Below are 20,752 nucleotides of genomic sequence, written 5' to 3'. Positions count from 1 at the left end.
AACAGGGCCTTAACTGACAGCTGTGAGGAAGGGTTGGCGTTTGAATTCTCAGAATGCAAATGAAGGACAGAAGGCGTGCGTCTTTTGATTGGTGGGTGCAGGTTTAGAATTTTCAGTTACACTGCATGATTGGCTGGGGTTGGGCCAGAGGAGTGTATATATAGCCCAGCACTGGTCAGCAGAGAGCCAGAAGAAGAAAGAAGCTGAAGGAGAGGGATGGGGAGGAAGGAGGAGGAAGACCTGAGAGGCAGGAGGAGAGGCACAGTGACCCAAGACTTGCTGGGCCTACTTGAACTAGCCAACCTAGGGTGAAAAGGCAGGGAGAAAAGGCCTGTCTGCAGAGCCAAGAAGAGAAGTGAGGAACATCTTTGAACGGTGACAGGTAGGAGGAGTATTACAGGGAATATTTCCAGGGCATTGCTGCAGGACAAAAGCTCAGCAAAGGGTTGGAAAAGAGGCTTCTAGCAGAATTCTCAGTTATAGTGTAGATGAGGCTGAATGGGGGGGTTGGGTTGGAGGGAATAAAAGCGTAATTTGGGTAAAGGATTTGAATAGAGTAACCAACTGCTTCGTTAAAACTGTCTTAGTTTAACATTAATAGTTTAATATGAGCTGTCAGTATTGAAGATTACAGTTAGAAATAAATAAGCCATATATGCATTTCAAGATGCGGTACTGTTTCAAAGTAATGAGATTTAGCTTGTGCTGTAATCCTAAGGACGTTTACCTGCAAGTAAGTCCAGCTGGGCACAATGGGACTTTCTACCAAGCAAACAGGGTGTACATTATTTCATTTCATGTCACAAATCAATATTCTAAAGGAGAGCTTTTTAAAACAAACGAACAAACAAACCAGAAATAAATGGCCTCAAGTGTTTTGTGTGAAACCATCAGCTGCTCTAACTAAAATTTTACATTTGAAAAGGGATTTAATACAGCAGCAGCACTGAGAAACAGAAAGGCAGCAAAAACTTATTTTTACTTACAATCTAAAATGCCTTCTTCAATGGAAGTATTCAACAGCATCATGGCAGTAGCAGCATCAATATCAGAGTCTGGAAAAGGAAAAAGAAATTGCCTCCCATTAGGTTTCATCTAGAGGAATGAAACATGACCATGCTTTTAAAAACACACTTCATTTTTAGGACAGGGGTCAGCAAACTTTTTCAGCCGTGGGCCGGTCCACTGTCCCTCAGACCTTGGGGGGGGCAAACTATATTTTGGGGAGGGGGGAAATGAACGAATTCCTATGCCCCGCAAATAACTCAGAGATGCATTTTAAATAAAAGCACACATTCGACTCATGTAAAAACACATTGATTCCCAGACCATCTGCGGGCCGGATTTAGAAGGCGATTGGGCCGGATCCGGCCCCCAGGCCTTAGCCTGCCTACCCATGGTTCAGGAAGAGAAGTAAGGAAAGTGTCTTGGACCAAGGATACCTAGTGAGCTTCAGAGCCAAGCAATTGCCAAGCCCTGCCCGCCCACCCAATGCAGCATCCTGTCTTCGTATTGGCCAACCACATGCCCATGGGATGCCTGCAATTCCTGCTTGTGATTCTCAGCAACTGGCATTCAGAAGTATACTGCCTCTGACAGGGGAGGCAGTGAAACATAGCCATACCGGCTATGTCTTCTCCTGCTCTAGAGGGCAGGACTCGAACCATTGGCTTTAAGCTGCGGGAAAGGATATTCTGACTAAACATCAGGAAGAGCTTTCTGACAGTAAGAGCTGTTTGACAGTGGAGGTGGTGGACTCTCCTTCCTTGGAGGTTTTTAAGCAGAGGTTGGGTGGCCATCTGTCACGGATGCTTTAGCTGAGATTCCTGCATTGCAGGGGGTTGGACTAGATGACCCTTGGGGTCCCTTCCAACTCTACAATTCTATGATTCTATTCTTCCCCTATAGAGGGAAGCTATTTAATGTTTATTTTTTTTTCTTTTTTATATATATGGGAAGCCACCCAGAGTGCCCGGGGCAACCCAGTCAGATGGGCAGGGTACAAATAAATTTACTATTATTATTATTATCATCCATGCTTTTGTGTAATCCTCATTTGAAGCTATCACTGCATCCTGTAGCAGCGAATTCTCTCCTTTAACTACGCACTGCAAGAAAAACTACTTTCTTTTGTCTGTTCTGAATCTTCCAACATTCAACGTCATTGGATGCCAATGTGTTCTAGCGTTATGAGAGAGGGAGAAAAACTTTTTTCTCCAGAGCATGAATCATTTTATATACCTGCACCACATCCCTTCTTAACACACCTCTAAGCTAAGGGTCTAAAAGTTGTGGCCTTCCCTGATAGGGCAGTTACTCGATCCCCTTGGATCATTTTTGGTGCCTTTTCCTGAAACTTCTCAAGCTCTACAATGTCCTTTTTGAGGTGAGGCGACCAGAACTGCACACACTATTCCAAATGTGGTTGCGCCATAGATTTCTTTGATGCTACTGTGGTATCAGCACTTTAATTTTCGGTCCCATTCCTGAAGATCCCTAGTGTGCCTTTTCCACAGCTGACACACACTGGATTCCCCCACATTCATGCTGATAGGTGCCAACCACCCTGGTCCTCTAGATCACATCGTTGCGACAACCAATTTAAAAATGGATCAACACAGATCTTGTTCAGCGCCCCAATCTCCTCCAAGTGCTTAGTCAATTACAAAGTTGGAAGGAATAGCCAGACAATCACTGAAGCAAAACAAGTGCTGGGGCTGGCAGGGAGGGGTGAGAATCGAGAAGGTGAAAAGGGAAGACAAGCTGAGATGCTGAAAAACATCTAAATGATAAATGGAAAAAGCAATTCAAGATTTAGAGGAGTCCTGATTGCAAATGCAGCTGTTAAAAAAGAAGATGGAATCGAGACGAAAGTTCAGATGAAATTGGTGATTTAAGGCCCCATCTGCACTATGTATTCAAAACAGTATTGAACCACTCTAAACAGTCATGGCTTCCCCAAAGAATTCCAGGTACTCTACTTTGTTGGGATTGGGAGCTGTTAGGAGATCCTTATTCTCCTGACAGAACTACATTTCCCAGAGTACCCAGGGAAGAGGGATTGACTGTTAAACCACTCTGAGAATTGTAGCTCTGTGATAGGAATGGGGCTCTCACAGGAATAGACATCCTCTACAAACTACACTTCCCAGGATGCTTTGGGGCAAGAGATGACTGTTGAAAGTTGTAAAGAGCTGCTTTAAAATGGATAGTGCAGATGAGACCTTAGACTGGTCCAAGAAACTAGAATTGAAAATGTCAAGAGAGAAGACCTTTAACAGAACTTCCGGAAACAACCAAGCCGAGTTCAGATGCTGCAACTAAACCACATCTACAGGTTTAGGCCATGGTTTGGGATGCAAACTGATACGTTTCTGATGGCCACAGGTTGCGTGATTTGTGATCCAGTACGAATGTTGTGGCCAAATTATAGTTTGGCCATTGTGAACAGCCTTTGGGTTTGTGCGTTTCTGCCTCTCCCCATGTGCTCAAATCCCCAAGCCAGGAAGTGCAGGAAGGAATTTGTTGTTCATGATGACCAAACCATAATTTGGCCACAACATCTATACCAGGCCACAGACTGCGTCTATAAAGCCACCCAAAGGAGAGCTAAAAGATGGACAATGGATAGCACAACTTACCTTTGATAGATCGACCCTGATTCTGTTTCAAAACTGAGGTTAAGTAGTGAGGAGAAGGTGAACCACTGGAAGAGAGGAGAAAGAAGGTTTAGAGACTGTGCTGAACCAAGAAAGAATTCACTTAGTCTAGCCATATTTGCCCCTTCAATGATTTCAAAATGGCAGGATCTCTCCTGTACCAGAAGTAATGTCAACAAGGACTGCTGGCCTGGTGTAAGTTTTAAACCTGGTGTACTACAGAGCTGACCTAATCTGTGATGTGGGTAATCTGGAGAAGATTTGAGTTCGGAGGTTTCCCTATGCAAATCCCTAGGGCGCCTTGCCGCCGAACATTTTCTGATGTCCCGGAAAGTGATCTAACAGGTTTCTTTTGCGGGCATTTAGTTAACAAAGTCAAAAACTGCTTAGCTTGCCTATTATATTATATCTGCAACTGGCATTTTTGCTACTGAACTCAAGAAAACAGAAATAAAGGGACTGCATCTAAACCCACTGCCACATTTGACAGCTTGCCACAGACTGAGAGCCTATTCAGACTTACTTTTCAAAGACGTGAAACTAATAAGTTGTGGAAGGGAGCTTATATCTAAACACTGACAGTGTGAGCAAGACAGAGGTGTCTGAAAACACACCTCTATCATAATTGCTTGCTCATCAGGAGATTGACTGCAAATCCCTTTGAGAAGACACTTGATTAAAAACCCTGGCTGGCCGCTGTGGAATGTGTGAAACAGTCCCCATTTGGCCTATCAGACCATTTCCCCCAAACCACACCCAGCTGTAGCACACCTGATGCCCTATATGTGTGGGGCAGGCAGAGGCACAGTTGGTGCAGAAAACAGGATCAAACCTCCTGCCCATCAACTAGTGCACAGGGATTTCAATCACACTTGGTGGGACCTGTTGAGCACCTGATATCATTATATCAGATGATTGACAAGTGAGTTGTCCTGCCCATCTGTCAGAGCTAGCTGGTGGGGTGTTGGGATATAAAGATCTGGCCTGCCAGACCAAAACGTTTCTGCACCCATTGGGGACAGAGTTCAGTGATGGGCAATACTCTGGCTGCAGAATGTCTTGGGTTCCAACCCTGGCATCTCCTGTTACACGTGATGTGAAAAAACTTCTGCCTAAGATCACGAAGTGCCACTTCCAGTGAGATAATACTGGGCTACTTGGGCAAATAGTTTGAACTGGTCTAAGGCAATTTACTACATTCCTGGATTCCACCTTCAGGTTTCCATAATCCTGAAGACTAGAACCTCTGTTAATGAGCAACCGTTTTGTGCTTTTTATCCTGATCCTGCGTCCTCGTGCCCTGCCATTTCTTTCTCAGAAACAGAGTTTCCCTTGGCATTTCTTCCTGTCTTGTTTTAAACCCCAGTCTCTAGATCTGGCTTTACTCCAGGGCTGCAAACACTGAGCTCCAGCACAGGCCTTGCAAATCCTGTTCTAAAGTGTGTGGGAAGTGTTCTCAAGCCAAACACCACCACATATTTTTTAAGCCGTCTTTGTAAAGAATGCTCGCTCGCGCTCTCTCTCTCTCTCTCTCTCTCTCTCTGTGTGTGTGTGTGTGTTCCTTTAAAGATGATTTTCCCTAAGTGAGTTGGAGAATAAAGTCTGAAACAAGCATCTGTTAACAGGAGCCCTCCTGGCGAGAATTTCTACTGCGCTCTGGTCTATTTTGGGAAAAGGGGACTGGAAGTCATGCGTCCTTCCTGCAGTGGTGCACATAATCTACCTCAGGGACAACACTACAGAACTTTTAGCTGCCCTGATGAATTTAAAAGGACCTCGTCTCCTCAGCAGCAGTATTTGTTAACCTAATGAAGGGCAGCCAGTTTGACACGACAGAACAGCAAATCTGCCAATTTCAGTTCCCCATGTTTCTACAGCAGTGTAGAATTTTCTTTTTAAAGTCCTTGTGAAAATTCATCCACATTTTTAGGGCAAATTTCTCCTAACACAAACATTTTCATATGCAATTTTACCACTAACATACACATTTTTGCAAAGCAATTTTCCTTCAGGTAATGCATCGTTTGCATGTTGTTTTCATTTTTAGCCCAGCCAATGCATTTTTGTAAACAGTGTTTGGCCCTGCAAAATTCAGAGAAGTGCCAATTTTGAAGGATGGCCATGTTTCGGATTGTTGTCTTGTTTAAAAAGCTACAAGTTACATATGCGAACTGTTTCACATACGAACTGAATCGAGTTTCTCCTCCATCCCCACCTGACATTCTGTCTGTAACAGGAAGTCTGTCTTGGGCCCTGGAATATCCAAACAAAAACTGGCAAGACATCTTCTAGTTATGACACTACCGTTCACATTCAAAACACAGGCTGCATTCCTGCAGCCATGTTTGAGTGGAAAGCCTGGCCACAGTCGCTCATGCATAGGTTACTTCAAGGCTGGATTAATGCAATGCGCTCTCTGTGGGCCCTCCCTTGTGCCTGATCCGGAATCTGCAGTTAGTGCAGAAAGCTGCAGCACAACTGCAAAGAGGAGTGAGATCTTGTCAGCATTTAACACCTGTGGCCCACCAACTTCAGTCTACTTGCAACCAGTCAACGGGAGGCTCTTCTCAAGCGACTGTTGTCCTCTCTGCCTTCCACTCTACCAATCCCAAAGGGTCCAGCCACCCTTGGGAGCTACCAAGCTCCGATCTCTGTGCTCCTACATATGCAATGCTTCTGGCAGAAAGAAAAACAAAAGCAAAGCACGTCAGCTGTTTTTCAGTTCATGCCAGACATGGATACAGGCTTGACTTTTTGTTGTTAAGGGACTCCCAAAATTTCATTTCAGCCTTGGCGCTTTGCCAGGAAGGCCTTTCCATCTTGGTCAGGTTAAAGATTTCTCCTAAAGTTGATTAGTTGTGTCGATTTTTAGAGCGCATCTAACTCTTTCGTTAATTGGGCAGAGCGTCAGTTTTGCGTAAAACACCAATTGATATTTTCTCCGTTGGATTCGTTGCTGGAATGGATTTCTCCTCACTGCACGTCATCAAGGGGCAACCTTGGCTGAAAGGCATTCCTGTGTTTGCAGCGGGCAAACTGTTTCTTCCGTAGGCTGGCGGTGGTGACCTGGGCTATGAGCTCCATTTTCTCCCACCACAAGTTCATTTGCTTTCTATCAGGCACAGTTGGCTCATCTTCTAAACTGGGAGCATAAATACCCCCAATCTCTCCCATGCAAAAAAACAAGTTCTGCATAACCCAAATGCGATCAGAAAATTAATTTTAGCTTGCAACTACAATCTTCAAAACACTTACTTGGAAGCAAGCCTAGTTAAAATCTATACGATCTCTTTATCAGAGGCAGCCAACATGGAGGTCTTCAGGTGTTGATAGTCTCCAGCTCCCACCAACTCTGGCCAATGTGCCCTGTTGGTCAGGGATGATGGAAGGTGCAATTCAGCAACATCTGAAGACCACCATGTTGGCTACTCTTGATCTTTATAATTTGTTCTCAGTTCCTTAGTTTTAGGTTTTGTGGTGAGCCTTCAGAGCTGACCGGGAGGGGATGAGCTGCAGAGGGTAAGGGGGGGGAGAAGGAATTGCCAAAAATGGCTTCCTACCCATTCTGCTCCTGTATGCTTTCTATCAGAGAAGGGATATCAAATGCAAACTGCCTATAACATTTAATCAAGACGTTCCACTGGGATATAGATTCCAGTAAGTCTCTCTCAGCTAACACAAACATTCAGCTGTTGCCGTTGTTTTTTTAAAAAGATGCTTCCTATATTCAAGCAGAATAGCAAGGATAATCTAAAGAAGGTGGTCAACATGTGAAGCTGTCTTAGACTGAGCTAAGTCTTATTTTCTCTGTGTGCGTGTTTCTCATTTTTTCTAGTCCTAAGCTGAGTTCTTCATATGTTCAAATCAGTTTGCACTTTTTTTAAAATAGAAGAGTCCTCATGAAAATTCATCAGTGTTTCAGTGCAACATTTCTCCCATTTTATATATATATATAATTTTTGCCTGATATACACCTCTTCTTTTTTTACTATTTCCTCTAATATGTGTGCTTGGACGCTCTTCCCATCAATACATTAATATTCCTGCAGACACACTTTACCCCAGTATAAGCATTTTTGTACACATTACAGAGGTTGGATGGTCATCTGTTTTAGTTGATATTCCTGCCGCGCAGGGGGTTGGACTAAATGACCCTCGGGGTCCCTTCCCACTCTACAATTCTATGGCTCTGTTGCCTGGAGAAATGCACCGCAAAATTCACAGAAGTGCCAATTTTGAAGGGTGGCTGTGTTTCGCTTCATGCCTTGTTTCACAAAGGGCAGACTGCGCAAGTTCGCCGTTCAATGAGAACTGAATTGAATCTCTCCTCTGCTCCTACTCAGAGCCATCCCACCGTTGCCTGATCTTGGCTGGCAATGGCTTTGCAGGGCTACAATGTTTGGAGAAGGGTGTGGGAGTCTGGAGATGAACCTAGGACCTTCTCAACACTAAGCTATGGCTGACTTTCCAGACTTACCAAAACCAAAACTAATGTTCTATTTTTTTCAAAAAAAAATGTATCACCACCTGCGGACAACACTGATCTAGACGGAAATCTGCATTCCACCAACCACCCGTCCCAGATTGCACTGTGTTTAGAGCAACAAGAGTCCTACCTCAGTGGTGATGCTGGTGGGGTATAAAAAAAGGCAGAGGGGAAAGGCTGCTTCTTCAGGGCTTGTATTAGGTTCGGTTTATATTCTGGGTCCACACACCACAAAGAACCTTTTCCATTCACCTAGGAAACAACAAAAGCACCCGTGCTTATTACGAAGGACTTCTCCCATTTTGTGCATGTCTGCGTAAGCCGTTTCAGAGGACAGAACTACCACTTCCACAACCGACTCATTCCAGGATACCTCCTGCTGGGAAATGGTCCTAAGGCAGCAGCATATCCAGTTTGCAAACGTGTGATGATGAACTGCCAATTTTGGTACTTGGGAGACTCTGGGTCGTAGATGAAATATGCTCACGGCAGGCTGGAGGCTGCTGAGACAGACTTGCACCCCAAGCCTGACAAATTGCACTTCAAAGTCTGTGCACTATTCCGTACATCAAGCTTCCTCAACTAAGGGGGCCTCCCAATGTTCAGGACCACAACTCCCATCAGCCCCAGCTAGGAGGCAGTGTTAGAAACTCAGGTATCTCAGGTATATCAACAAATGGCACCTTAAACCTGGGTTATGGTTGCCACAATGGAATGTCTAGGCATCTTTTTTCCTGTGCAATTTGCAAGTTTATATATATATACCATACATACTCGTGTGTAAAACGAATTTTCCAGCACATTTTTTTATGCTGAAAAAGCCCCCCTCAGCTTATACTCGAGTGAGGGTCCCTTTTGGGCTGTTACTTCCTCCTCCGCCTTTGCCGCTGTCGGTGGCAGCGGTGGAGGAATGAGCAGCCCGAAAGAAGTCCTTTTGGGCTACTTTTTCTTCCTCCGTCGCTGCCGCCACCAGCCTCTACCTCTTGGCAGCACCCTAGGGAGGCAGCGGGATGGGAGGGGCTGTGGGGAAAGAGAAGTCCCCTCTGCCATGTGTGCATGTGCGCGCACACGCACTCTGGCCCACCAGAAGGTTTGTGGTGTGGTGAACCGGCTTATACTCGAGTCAATAAGTTTTCCCAGTTTTATGTGGTAAAATTAGGTGCCTCGGCTTATATTCGGGTCGGCTTATACTCCAGTATATACGGGTATATCATTTCTAGGCCGCTTTATATTTTAAAGAAAAAAATCTCAAAGTAGTTTACAACACATTAAAACATCAAATAATACAATACATAATAAAACAAATACAAGCTTCAAGGAAAACATTTCAGATCCTTCTCTAGGTGACATTTTCCTTTCCCCTATTTCATAGAATCATAGAATCATAGAGTTGGAAGAGACCACAAGGGCCATCGAGTCCAACCCCCTGCCAAGCAGGAAACACCATCAGAGCACTCCTGACATATGGTTGTCAAGCCTCTGCTTAAAGACCTCCAAAGAAGGAGACTCCACCACACTCCTTGGCAGCAGTAGATTTAAGTAGATTTACTTATCTACTTAATTTATAGAGCTGCCCCCAAAGCAGAAGGACTCTAGGAAGCCAGTGTGGTGCAGTGGTTGGAATGTCGGACTAGGACAGGCATAGGCAAACTCCAGCCTTCCAGATGTTTGGGACTACAATTCCCACCATTCCTAGCTAACAGGACCAGTGGTCAGGGATGATGGGAATTGTAGTCCCAAACATCTGGAGGGCTGGAGTTTGCCTATGCCTATGCCTGGACTAGGACCTGGGAGATCAAATCCCCACTCAGTCATGAAGCTCATTAGGTGACCTTGGGCCAGTCGCAGCCTCTTAACCTGCCTCACAGGGTTGCTGTAGGGATTAACTGAGGAGGGGTGTGTGTGAATCGTACTCCTTGGAAAAAAGGTGGGCTATAAATGCAATTGATCGCCAAAGAATTGATGCTTTTGAATTAATTATGGTCTGGAGGAGACTCTTGAGAGTCCCATGGACTGCAAGAAGATCAAACCTATCCATTCTGAAGGAAATCAGCCCTGAGCGCTCACTGGAAGGACGGATCCTGAAGCCGAGACTCCAATACTTTGGCCACCTCATGAGAAGAGAAGACTCCCTGGAAAAGACCCTGATGCTGGGAAAGATGGAGGGCACAAGGAGAAGGGGATGACAGAGGATGAGATGGTTGGACGGTGTTCTCAAAGCTACCAGCATGAGTTTGACCAAACTGCAGGAGGCAGTGGAAGACAGGAGTGCCTGGCGTGCTCTGATCCATGGGGGCACGAAGAGTCGGAGACGACTAAACAACAACAATAAATGCAATAAATAAGCTCTTCTTCTTACCTGCTCCAGCCAGATGGAGATCCCAGTCACCAACCTGGCATTCAGAGATCTCCACATGGTAGCAACTGGACCTGCGCCAGTAGCAAAATGCGCTTGGTCACCTGTCTAATTTCTAACACTGCTAGGGGGTTATAGTCCAGCAATGTTTGGAGGGTACCAGGTTGAGCAAGGCTGCCATTCATCCACACACCAAGATTCTACCTAATCTTCTGCAACATCACAGCCATCCTATGTACTTAATGGGGCCAATGCGCAGGTTAACCTTTTAAAACATGGCGGCTACTCACTTCCAAGCACTTAAGATGGGTTTTTTGAACAGCTTCTGCCTGTTACCCACCACACTGGAGGGGGAAAAAAATATCAACCTTACGCGGTGCCTTGGGACCAGGTCGGTTCTTCAGAAAGGCACAGGTGGTGCCCTCCAGGTGTTTTTCTGGCTATGCTGGCGGGGTCTGAGGAAAGCTGCAGTCTCAACATCTTCACAGCACCAGATGTTGGGAAATAAGTGCTTGTTTGCAAACTCCATCCCCAGCCCCTACCCCAAACACTTTTCCATCAGATCCAGGAAGCAAGTTGGAAAAGCGGGAGGAGAAGGGTCAAGTTGCCAGCTGAGAGAACATCTCTCTCAACAGATTGATGGAAAACCTCATATGTTTCATGACATCCCAAACATCCTACTCAACACCTGCCACGGTATCAAGGCATGAAACCATCAGCAATCCTGATTCAAACCCTAAGAAACACGGCTGTTTTGAATACAGTTTGATTTTACAGCAACAGAGGAACCACGACGTTGCCTCACGCCAAGCTGGGCAGCTGGTCCCTCTATATCAGTGTTGTCTACACCTGGTGTGGAGAACCTCAAGCTCTCCAGATCTCTCCACCAGGCCCTCAGCACCCTCCCCAAATTACATACCATATTTTTTGTCCCATAGGGCGCACCGGCCCATAGGGCGCACCTAGTTTCTTTGGGGGGGAAATAAAGAAAGAAATTTTTATTTCCCCCCCAGGTGTGGGGCTGGGGCGGGGGAAGTCCGAGCTTCCCCCGACCCCAGCGCCCAGAACAGGCTGCTGTCCACAAGCCTAGGGAGCCCGGCGGGAAGTCGCGCCAGGCTCCCTAGGGTTGCGGAGAGCTGCAAGAAGCTCGGGGTGCACTGTTCAGCGCGCCCCAGGCTTCGGAATGCAGGCAGCTCTGCACAACCCTTGGGAGACCGGCGCGACTTCGCGCCGGTCTCCCAAGGGTTGCGCAGAGCTTCCTGAAGCCTGGAGAGCGAGAGGGGTCGGTGTGCACCGACCCCTCTCACTCTCCAGGCTTCAGTGAAAGCCTGCATTCGCCCCATAGGACACACACACATTTCCCCTTCATTTTTGGAGGGGGAAAAGTGCGTCCTATAGGGCAAAAAATACGGTACCTCCTCCAACCACCGCCCTCGCCAGAGCTGCTTTGCACCCTCTTCAAAAGCTTTTGACTGGCTGGAATGGGGCCTTGAACAGAGGTTGGACAGCCATCTGTCATGGATGCTCCTGCATTGCAAGGGGTTGGAGTAGATGACCCCTGGGGTCTCTTCCAATTCTATGTCTATGAAAGCCTCTTAATCTCCAGGATGGAAAACAAAGGTGGTGTAGAAACTAGCCTGCGTCATGGACATCCCTTGCTGCACCTGCTTTTGCACCTGGTCCTGCCCACCATGGGCATGAACTCCGCTGCCCCAAAGCCAGGATAAACGACAATTCTAGCTTCTGTAACAGCAGGCTCTAAAATAAATTATCTGATAAGTTTGGCATAGAATTTGCCTTCTCTCTCACACACACTCCCGCAAACCCTTGTTAGAACACCATGTTCTTAACAGACATCCTAAACACAGAAAATAGAAAGCAGCAGGCCTGCTGAACTTTTCCATGGGTGGGCTTCAGTACACGGAGAAAGCCGTGTTCTGCCCTTGTTCCCAGACAACCTAAAATCAGGCAAAAATATGGCAACTCCACAGGGATACAGTGGCCCAAATGCTGGTTTTGCAGGAAGTTGTTCTGGCTGGTTTGCTGCTTATAGGTGGGGTCTGCAACGATGTGTTGCAGCATGCAGTGCTCCTGTTCAGGGTTCCAGCAGGGTTCCACCCCTTTCCCCAAGAGACATGCCTCATTCTGTGTGCACCAGAAAAATACCAGGGGGTATTTTCCCCCCTACGTAAAACAATGGTAGTTATGAGTGACTTTAAAGAGGATAGGACAAACTCATGGAAGCTAAGGCTATCAATGGCCTCTAGCCACGATGGCTGTGCTCCTCCCACCACTGTTGGGGGATTGTGACCCTGAACACAATTGCTGGGCATCAGAAGTGGGGAGATGGCTGTTGCCCCAGGTCTTGCTTGTGGGTTTCCCATAGGCACCTAGTTGGCCACTGTGAGAACAGGATATTGGATGAGATGGGCCTTTGACCTGATTGAGTGGGGCTTTTCGTATGACGATTCAGGAACCAAATAAATATCTGAACCAAGCTTTAATCCCCATGACGATGTTCAAGGCCGCAAGATAAGACATTTTAGGCTTGCCTGAGGCAGCCTCCTCCTTCTTTCTTTTTACACAGGGGTAGAGCAACTACTCTATTCCGAACTTTAAAATGGAAAGCGTAATGCTGGTGGTCAACAAAAGAGGTTTAAAGACTCTCTCAAGGCAAATCTAAAAAAATGTAGTAGAAACACCGACAATTGGGAAACCCTGGCCTGCGAGCACTTCAGTTGGAGAACAGCCTTTGCCAAAGGTGTCATGGGCTTTGAAGACGCTCGAACTCAGGATGAAAGGGAGAAACATACTAAGAGGAAGGCACGCTTGGCAAATCCACACCGTGATCAAATCCTGCCCGAAAACCTATGTCCCCACTGTGGAAGGATGTGTGGATCCAGAATTGGCCTCCACAATCACTTACAGACTCACCGTTAATGGAAGACAGTTTTACTCAGCTATGAGTGATCGAAGAAGGAGAAGAAGGAGAAGGAGAGAGGTTTACGTGCGTAACTCAACCATTCTGCTTCAAAGCGCCTGCTGGAAGCAAACCATCGCTGAAAAACTAAGAAGTGTTGAAAGCAGTAATGGATACAATTAATAGCGTAATTTCTTAATAGCAGGTTTGCTTGCATTTCTAATGGTATCTCATTTGGAAAGGCCGTGTGGAAAAGGGTGCTATGGGCTTCTTTCTCTTCAGGCAACGAATTAACGGAGCCTGTTTCAAAATAACAACCATTCGTTCCATTTGCATCTCGATCTTTCTTCTGGGTGCTTGAGGCAGCTCTTATTTATTTAATTAACTGCATCTGCATCCCAAATTTCTTCTCCAAGGAGCTCAAAGTAGTGTCCATGGTGCTTCCACACCTCCTTTAAATCCTGAAACAACCCTTAAAAATGGAAAAAGATGAAGTCCTAACGAAAGAAGAATGGTGAACAAAGATGATTGAATATACTGAGATGGCTAGACTTAACTGTGATAAATAAAGAACAGAATGAAGAAAAATTTCTTGAAGAATGGAAATATTTTCAAAAAATATCATGGTTATGCAGGATTTAAAGTATAGCAGCTGATAGTGGTAGTTTAATCATTTATGATTAACATATGTAATGGCTAAAATGTAAGTAATATAGCAGCTTTCTAAGGTACGAAAAGAACACAACGGAAGGGTGGGTGGGAAGTCAACTAATATGAGATACATGTTCTGATGGTTGTTTAAAAGAATTTATAAAGTTTGAAAAGCTAATTTTAAAATGTTGTTTTTAAAAAATAATCCCTGCAACAACCCCATGTGCTCAGTCAGGCTTGGAGGCAGTGACTGAGGCCTAGGGCCATCTAGTGAGCTCCATGGATTTGAACCCTGGTCTACAAGGTCCTAGTCTAACCCTGTAACCACTACCCAACACTGGCCAGCATCCGTACTATGCAATGGGAGTTTCAGCACTTGGTGAGCACCAGGTTGCCTACCTTGGGATCAGTGGCAGATAATATGGCTTGCTTGTGGAAGATCCCAGGTTCAGACCCTGGGGTATTCAGGTTTTAGGTGGCTGGCTACGAAAGGCTACCACCTAAGACCCCATCTTACTTGGTATGGAAGGCAACTTCATCTCCTGAAAGTATTATAGCTTTATCCGATCATCCTGGCCAGTCACTTGAGTTCATCATCACCAGAGGTGAAGCTGAAATCACTCCCCTGAATGTACTTCTTAGAACTCAGCTATTTGTTGCTGGACCGCAGCTCCCACAATTGCTAACTATTGGCCATGCTGATGGGAGTTGGAGTCCAACAACCTCTGGAGGACCGTAGGCTCGCTACCCCTGCTATAAAGGATCTCGCAGGTCAGCTCCTTGCCTAGGTTATCAGAAATAAGTCAGTCTACTTTCAGTGGCCGTTATTTCTAAATACGCTTGGAAATAGCAGCCTTTGTCTTGAAGGTAACACCTGTGTGTTACAAGGGAAGCTGACTTTGCAGAAGCTGCGATCCCAATCCCAAAATGTGATGCTTTGTCCGAGCAGACATTTTTGTAGCGGTGATGAGAATATAAACAGGGAGAAAACCTTCATGTTGACAAGATGAACTCCAAGGACCCTTCAGCTTCTAAAAGTCTATGATTTTGAACAAGGCAGGCAGGCTGCACACGTCAGCTAGCTAAATAAGGTGAACTGCAGAAACACACTGCATTGGGAAGTTCCTGAGTCACCCCTAGCATCTTCACATTGCCAAAAACAGAAAATAAAACCAACTTTCTTTTTCTTAAAGTGAGCATTTCTTGAACATCTGTCATACCCTGCCTCCACTCCATGGGAAAGCAAAATAAGGTTTTGCATCACTTGCACTATTTACTACTGGTCTTTTACAAATCATAGTTCCAAACATGCAAAGACAGGCTTGGCAATTTTTAACCTGGAAGCCAATAGCAGTTCTCACCAGCTCCAAGAGTAGCAGTGGAAGGAGAGGGAGCAATAAATAGGCTTGCTTTTAAGTTCAGATCTTGACCACTTTTGCACTCCTATGTCCACACTTCTTTCTGCATGAGAGCGCAATGGGCCAGTGGTGGTAATAATAATAATAATAATAATAATAATAATAATAATAATAATAATAATACCCTGCTGTCTGACTGGGTTGCCCCAGCCACACTGGTAGGGCACATGCTCAATCTATAGCATAGAGAGGGAACTCCTGCCTTAAATACTAAAGAGGTAGGCAATACTGAGCTAGACAGACCAATGGCCTGGCTTGTAGAAGGCAGCTTTCTATCTGCAGTTACGTTTGACCTGAAAACTGGGTCCAATTTAGCAGAAGCACAGCCCTCAGGTGAGAAACACACCCTGCTCCAGACAGCTACCCTGGCTATATAACAAAGCCGAGTTGTGTTATTTCAGCAGATCTGATCTGCGCACGTATCCTGTTTCCATTGCATAAGCAGATCCTCTCCAAAACCGGTTTTGCAGAGCAACTTAGAAAGCGGCAGTGTTCTTCCCCTTTGATACTCCTGAGTTCGGGTTGCATCAACACGCACACACGTGTGCCTTGTACGTGCCTTTGTGCTTAAGCTTAAAAAAAAAAAAGACGGAGGAAAGAGAGGTTCCTCCCTCCCCCCCTCCTGCCCGCCCCCACCCCCAGCAAATGGCACACCACCGGATCAGCAGGAACACAACCTCTGCATCGTGGCGGCGGCAGCCTCTCGCAAGCCAGCCAAGCAAGAGGAAATGCTGCCATGGCAACACAAACCAGGCTGCTATTTGAGCCCATACTTCACACGCTAAGCTGTCTCTACCCACCCGCCCCGCCCCCCCGCAAACAGCACAACTTTCAAATAACTAATCTCTTCCACTTTAGGAAGCGGGGCTGACGCAACATGCAATTTCCAGCTGTTCTGAAACAACCACATCCTTCCCCAAGGCGCACAGGCTCTGAAAGGTACACCCAAAAGAGCTGGCAAAAGCCTGAGTCACCTGGGCAGGTACCAAAGCAAGGAAAACAGCAAGAGTGGGCAAGCAGGGCACCGATATTAACTTCTGCGGCATGTCTTACGCTCGCGTGTAATTATTACTGAGTCATCAGTGTTCAGAAAGGGAGGAAGAGGGTGCCTGTCCACTCCCTTGGTTACCAATACACAGGCGCAGACATTGACGGCACCCGTTCCAATGATCTCAATTTACTAGAGACAGTCTTGTATCCTGCTACCTGCAGCAGGCAGTGTTAGACACTGGGATATGAGAGCTAGAAGATAAATGGCATCTTCATCCTAGGTTATGGGCGCAACAATGGAATGTCTAGGCACGTTTTCTTTAACAACAAGAATACAGTGCTGAAAATGAATGAACTGCATCTAAAACATGTTCATTTTTCACAGGGTCTAGTCCTTCCCCTGCCCACCCCCCTAATATTCTTAAGAGGGTCTCTTCTCCAGTCTTCAGAGAGTAGCTGGAAATCTTCAGAGAGTAGCTGGAGGCAGAAAAAGGTCCTCCTTTCCTTCCACTCTGCAGTTTTAACTTGAAATCTTAGGTGCAGAGCTCAGAAACGGCTCTGTGATGGCCTGGGACTCAGGCTCGGACTCGGAACCAGAGGAGTCTCAGTCTGCACCGTATCCTTTGCCTAAGGCATCATCTGAACCAAGTCTGGAATCTGATCCTGAAACGTCCCAGTCTGCACAGGTTCCCTTGCAACAAACACCAGCTGGGCCAAGTCAGGGGCCTGAGCCTGCCCTGGCTCCAGATGCGGGGATTACCTCGTTGCCCTCTGCTGGGCAATCACTTACAGCTGCTCCACTACCGGTTGGGTCAGGGGAGGCTGAGGCGGCCTCTGGGTCTAACAACCCACCGACGTCTCCTGAGATGCAGAGACTCAGGTCTGAGAGAAGGAGAGACCTGAGTACTCGCAGGAGGAGTGCTCGCCTTTGGGCAAGACAGGGAGGTGAGTCACTGGGGGATCAGGACCAGCCATTACCCTGACAAAGATAAAAGGCTGTCGGACGCCACCCCATGTTGCAGGAGCAACATTGCTGTATGCCAGACCCTGCCTGAGATCCTGTACCTGTCCTTGCATGGTTTCCTGCCTCGTGTCCTGCCTTGACCCTGTCGGACTGTCTCCTAGTGGAACCTTCGGATTCTGGACCAGACCTGGGCCGCAGTTCTCGGGTTACCCCCGGGCCCAGCACAGGCTCGCGCTAATGAAATTCCATGTCGCAAAATGTGCCTAGAACAATGGGAGCTTCGAACACTGGCTGCAGGTAAGTTATCTTCCTTGCACGATGCTCTTGCCCATTCATGGACAGACGTACGAGGGTCTCCATACGCCAACAAACTCTTCCAAAGTGGAGTTTCTTTTTCTTCCCCTGAACTGCAAGATCCTTCCTTGAAACAAGGACACCTAGCAGAAAAAGGTCCTCCTCATGCCCTATCTACGACAACACTCTTCCCCAACTTGATGCTATTGCGCTCCAAGCTCCGACCAGCCCCCAGCCAGCACGGCCAATGATCAGGAATGATGGGAGTTGTAGCCCAGAGACATCGAGAGGGCCCCATACTGAGGAAGGCTGTGCTATAAAGACTCCATCTGTTTCTGGGGAGCAAGACGAGCCTGAGTTTTGCTCCTAATACTGCAGCTACAAACTCTGGAGAGGCGGGCAAAGTTAGGTGGAAGCCCAGTTTGTTTTTAATTCTACTGATTTGTTTTCAATTTTACCATGGCAAACTAAAAAAAAAAAAGTTGCAAAAACAGACCAAATAAAACTATTGTTGCACGTTGCTAATAAATACTGAGATTCTGAAGCATCTCCCTACCCAGTGCCTCTCAGCCTCCTAGCTCTCATCCAGGGTCCCAAGCAAACTAAGATGACCCAACGAAGTCACACAACAAAGAGGATTCCTGGAACCCGCTGACATCAGCCTAGTCCTAGGTGGCTAGGGTGCTAGATGGGTGCCCAGAGGAAGTGATGGGTGGGCCAGATGTGGACCAACAAACTGAAACCATATTCTGAAAAGACAGAGGTGTTACATGTTCTAAGTTCTCCAGCCCAGGAGGTGGGAAGAAGGCCTGGTCAGGATGGGGCTGCACACCCCTAGAAGGAAAGTGTCAGTCTTTTTGGACAGCGTCAAAATACTCTTTGTTGGTTTGACTGCAGGGAACTGAACAGGGCTACCCCCTCTCAAAATTGTAGGGCAGCAAAGACATGGTTTGTGTTTGTGTGTTCCAACAAAACATCTGAATCAAAGGAAGTTCCACCATATTTTACCTTAAACCAACAAGCAAAGCAAACTGGTTACGGTTTTTGTTTTTTAAAAAAAGAACAAAAGGAAGAGCAAAAAGCGCCCAGTTCTCACCTTGCCGTGGCTTCTCTCCACCTTCCGGAAACACTTGTTCAAGGAAAGATTATGCCGGACCGAGTTCTTCCAGCCAGTGGGGGCCGTGGCAAAATACGGGAAGCGCTCCAGGATCCAGCTGTAGATTTCTTTCACCGGCAAGCTCTTATTGGGCGAATGCTCTATCGCCATATAGATGAGGAGACTAAAGGAATAGGGGGGCTTCGATGTGGCAGATTTCTTCTCGGGGTTGGAGTAGCAGGAAGAAGGGTAGGATGGCACACTGTCGCCCTCGATGTCGTACAGGGGGCTAACCACCGGAAGACCCTCACTTCCGAGGCTGAAGTTTGTTAGGAGGTTCGTGCTTTCGTGAAGCCAGTTCAAGTTTGTGAGCTCGTCGTCGGCCAGTTCGCTATCCACGGCCGTGGCCTTCGGCCGAGCCGCATCCACCGCCTCCGGCAAGCTCCCCATTCTTTGGATGTGCCGCAGCCCTGCGGATTTCTCTGCCCCCGGCGTTTCAGCTTTCTTGTCCGGAGTCATTCCAGTTACTGGACCCATTTAATCTTGTTGGCCTAGAAACAGGGGGAAAAAGCTTTTATAGAAGCGTAAGGAGAGCCCGCTGGATCAGGCCAGGGGCCCACCTGGTCCAGCATTCTGAACGCAGGATCCAAGCACAGGAATTAACAGAATCAGAGAATTGGAGGCAACCCTGAGGATCATATAGTCCAACCACCCGCAATGCCCCTGTCCCCATACAGGGATCGAACCTGCAACCTTGGCGTTATCTCTGCTCTCCTGTGGTTTCCAGCAACTGGCATTCAGAAACATACAATGGAGACAGAGTATAGCCATCATGGTTTGAAGTAGAAAGCTGCCTTATAGATGAATGAAACTATTGGTCCGCCCAGCTGCGTATTATGTACAGCAGCACCAGGGGTCTGGGAGAGAACCTCAGGCCCAGGGGTTGATTGCGGCCCTCTTGGCCTCTCCATCTGGCCCTCAGGACTCTCCCATGGTCACACTAACCCTGTTTTGTAGCCTCCTTTTTACCTGGGCTGGAACATGTCCTTGATCTCTTATGAGGCCTCTTGCTTGGAGGACAGAGAAGGATCTGATAGGGTGCGCAGAAACTAGCCTACTGTACAAGGTAGGAAATTACATCCCACCCTCTGCCCATTTTTGCGTCTAATTCGCCTGACCACTGCTATGCGGTCCCCAGAAGGATGCCCAGAAGGGAATGCAGTCCTCAGGCTGAGTTGGGTTCCTCAACCCTAGTTGAAAGTAACTGGAAACAGGTCTCCAAGTGCCATGGACTGGCTGGATGAAGGCACCTGTCAGGGAACTTTCATGGGAAGAAGGCTCAGAGCCAGGGGACTGGATGACCATGAGCGTTCAGAGGGAGAAGAGAGAGCAGGCTGGGAGGAGGTGGTGTCGGAAGCTGAAGAGGCAACAGGCTTTAGTGAGCAGGAAGAGGCCATGGCAGAGAGCAGTTCAGACTCCGACTCGGAGGCTGAAGAGGAAGCTGGCTAAAATGGCAGAGTGGAGACAGGCTGCTGAAGAATCCAGGGAGTCTCCTCCTTTGAGCAGCTCCCCTCCCCCTGGTTTCCCATAACATGGAGAGAAATTAAGCAGGCAGAGCAGAGGATGACTGTGTGCAGACACGGCCTGAGACTGCGTGGGAAAGGCCCTGGAGAGGTGGAGGCCTAGTGACTACCGGGAAGGCGGGGACCTTCAGTCCTCGCAACTGCTTAATCGGGACAAGACCTCCTGGGAAGAGTTGCTGAGACCAGTAGGCCAGAGCTGTGGATTGTTCCCTTGAACAAAGAGATAACTCCACTGGCCTGGAGTGATGCATTGCTTTGTTGCTGACCTACGCCTGACTCCGGCCCTGACACCAAGGTTTCAGGGAGGAGTCTTGAACCCAGAACCTCCTGTGTGC

The 20,752-nt window shown here is 47.1% G+C and overlaps 1 protein-coding gene across 4 annotated transcripts in view; it reads right to left on the bottom strand.

Annotated features, from left to right (window-relative positions):
- FOXN2 (forkhead box N2) overlaps positions 1-20,752 on the bottom strand; it is a 47,679-nt gene that overhangs the window by 4,857 nt on the left and 22,070 nt on the right. For all 4 annotated transcript variants that reach the window (XM_053383575.1, XM_053383578.1, XM_053383576.1 and 1 more), the window contains exons 2-5: positions 18,835-19,385; positions 8,276-8,397; positions 3,642-3,706; positions 987-1,055 (exon numbers count right to left, since the gene is read on the bottom strand). In XM_053383575.1, the coding sequence (XP_053239550.1) occupies positions 987-1,055; positions 3,642-3,706; positions 8,276-8,397; positions 18,835-19,371 (793 nt within the window). In that variant the 5' untranslated portion in view covers positions 19,372-19,385. The remainder of the gene's footprint in view (positions 1-986; positions 1,056-3,641; positions 3,707-8,275; positions 8,398-18,834; positions 19,386-20,752) is intronic.

Source organism: Podarcis raffonei, chromosome 3, assembly GCF_027172205.1.
Source record: "Podarcis raffonei isolate rPodRaf1 chromosome 3, rPodRaf1.pri, whole genome shotgun sequence".
NCBI classification, from domain to species: Eukaryota; Metazoa; Chordata; class Lepidosauria; order Squamata; family Lacertidae; genus Podarcis; species Podarcis raffonei.
Note: the sequence above shows the minus strand (reverse complement) of the source record. Positions and strands in the feature narration are given on the sequence as shown.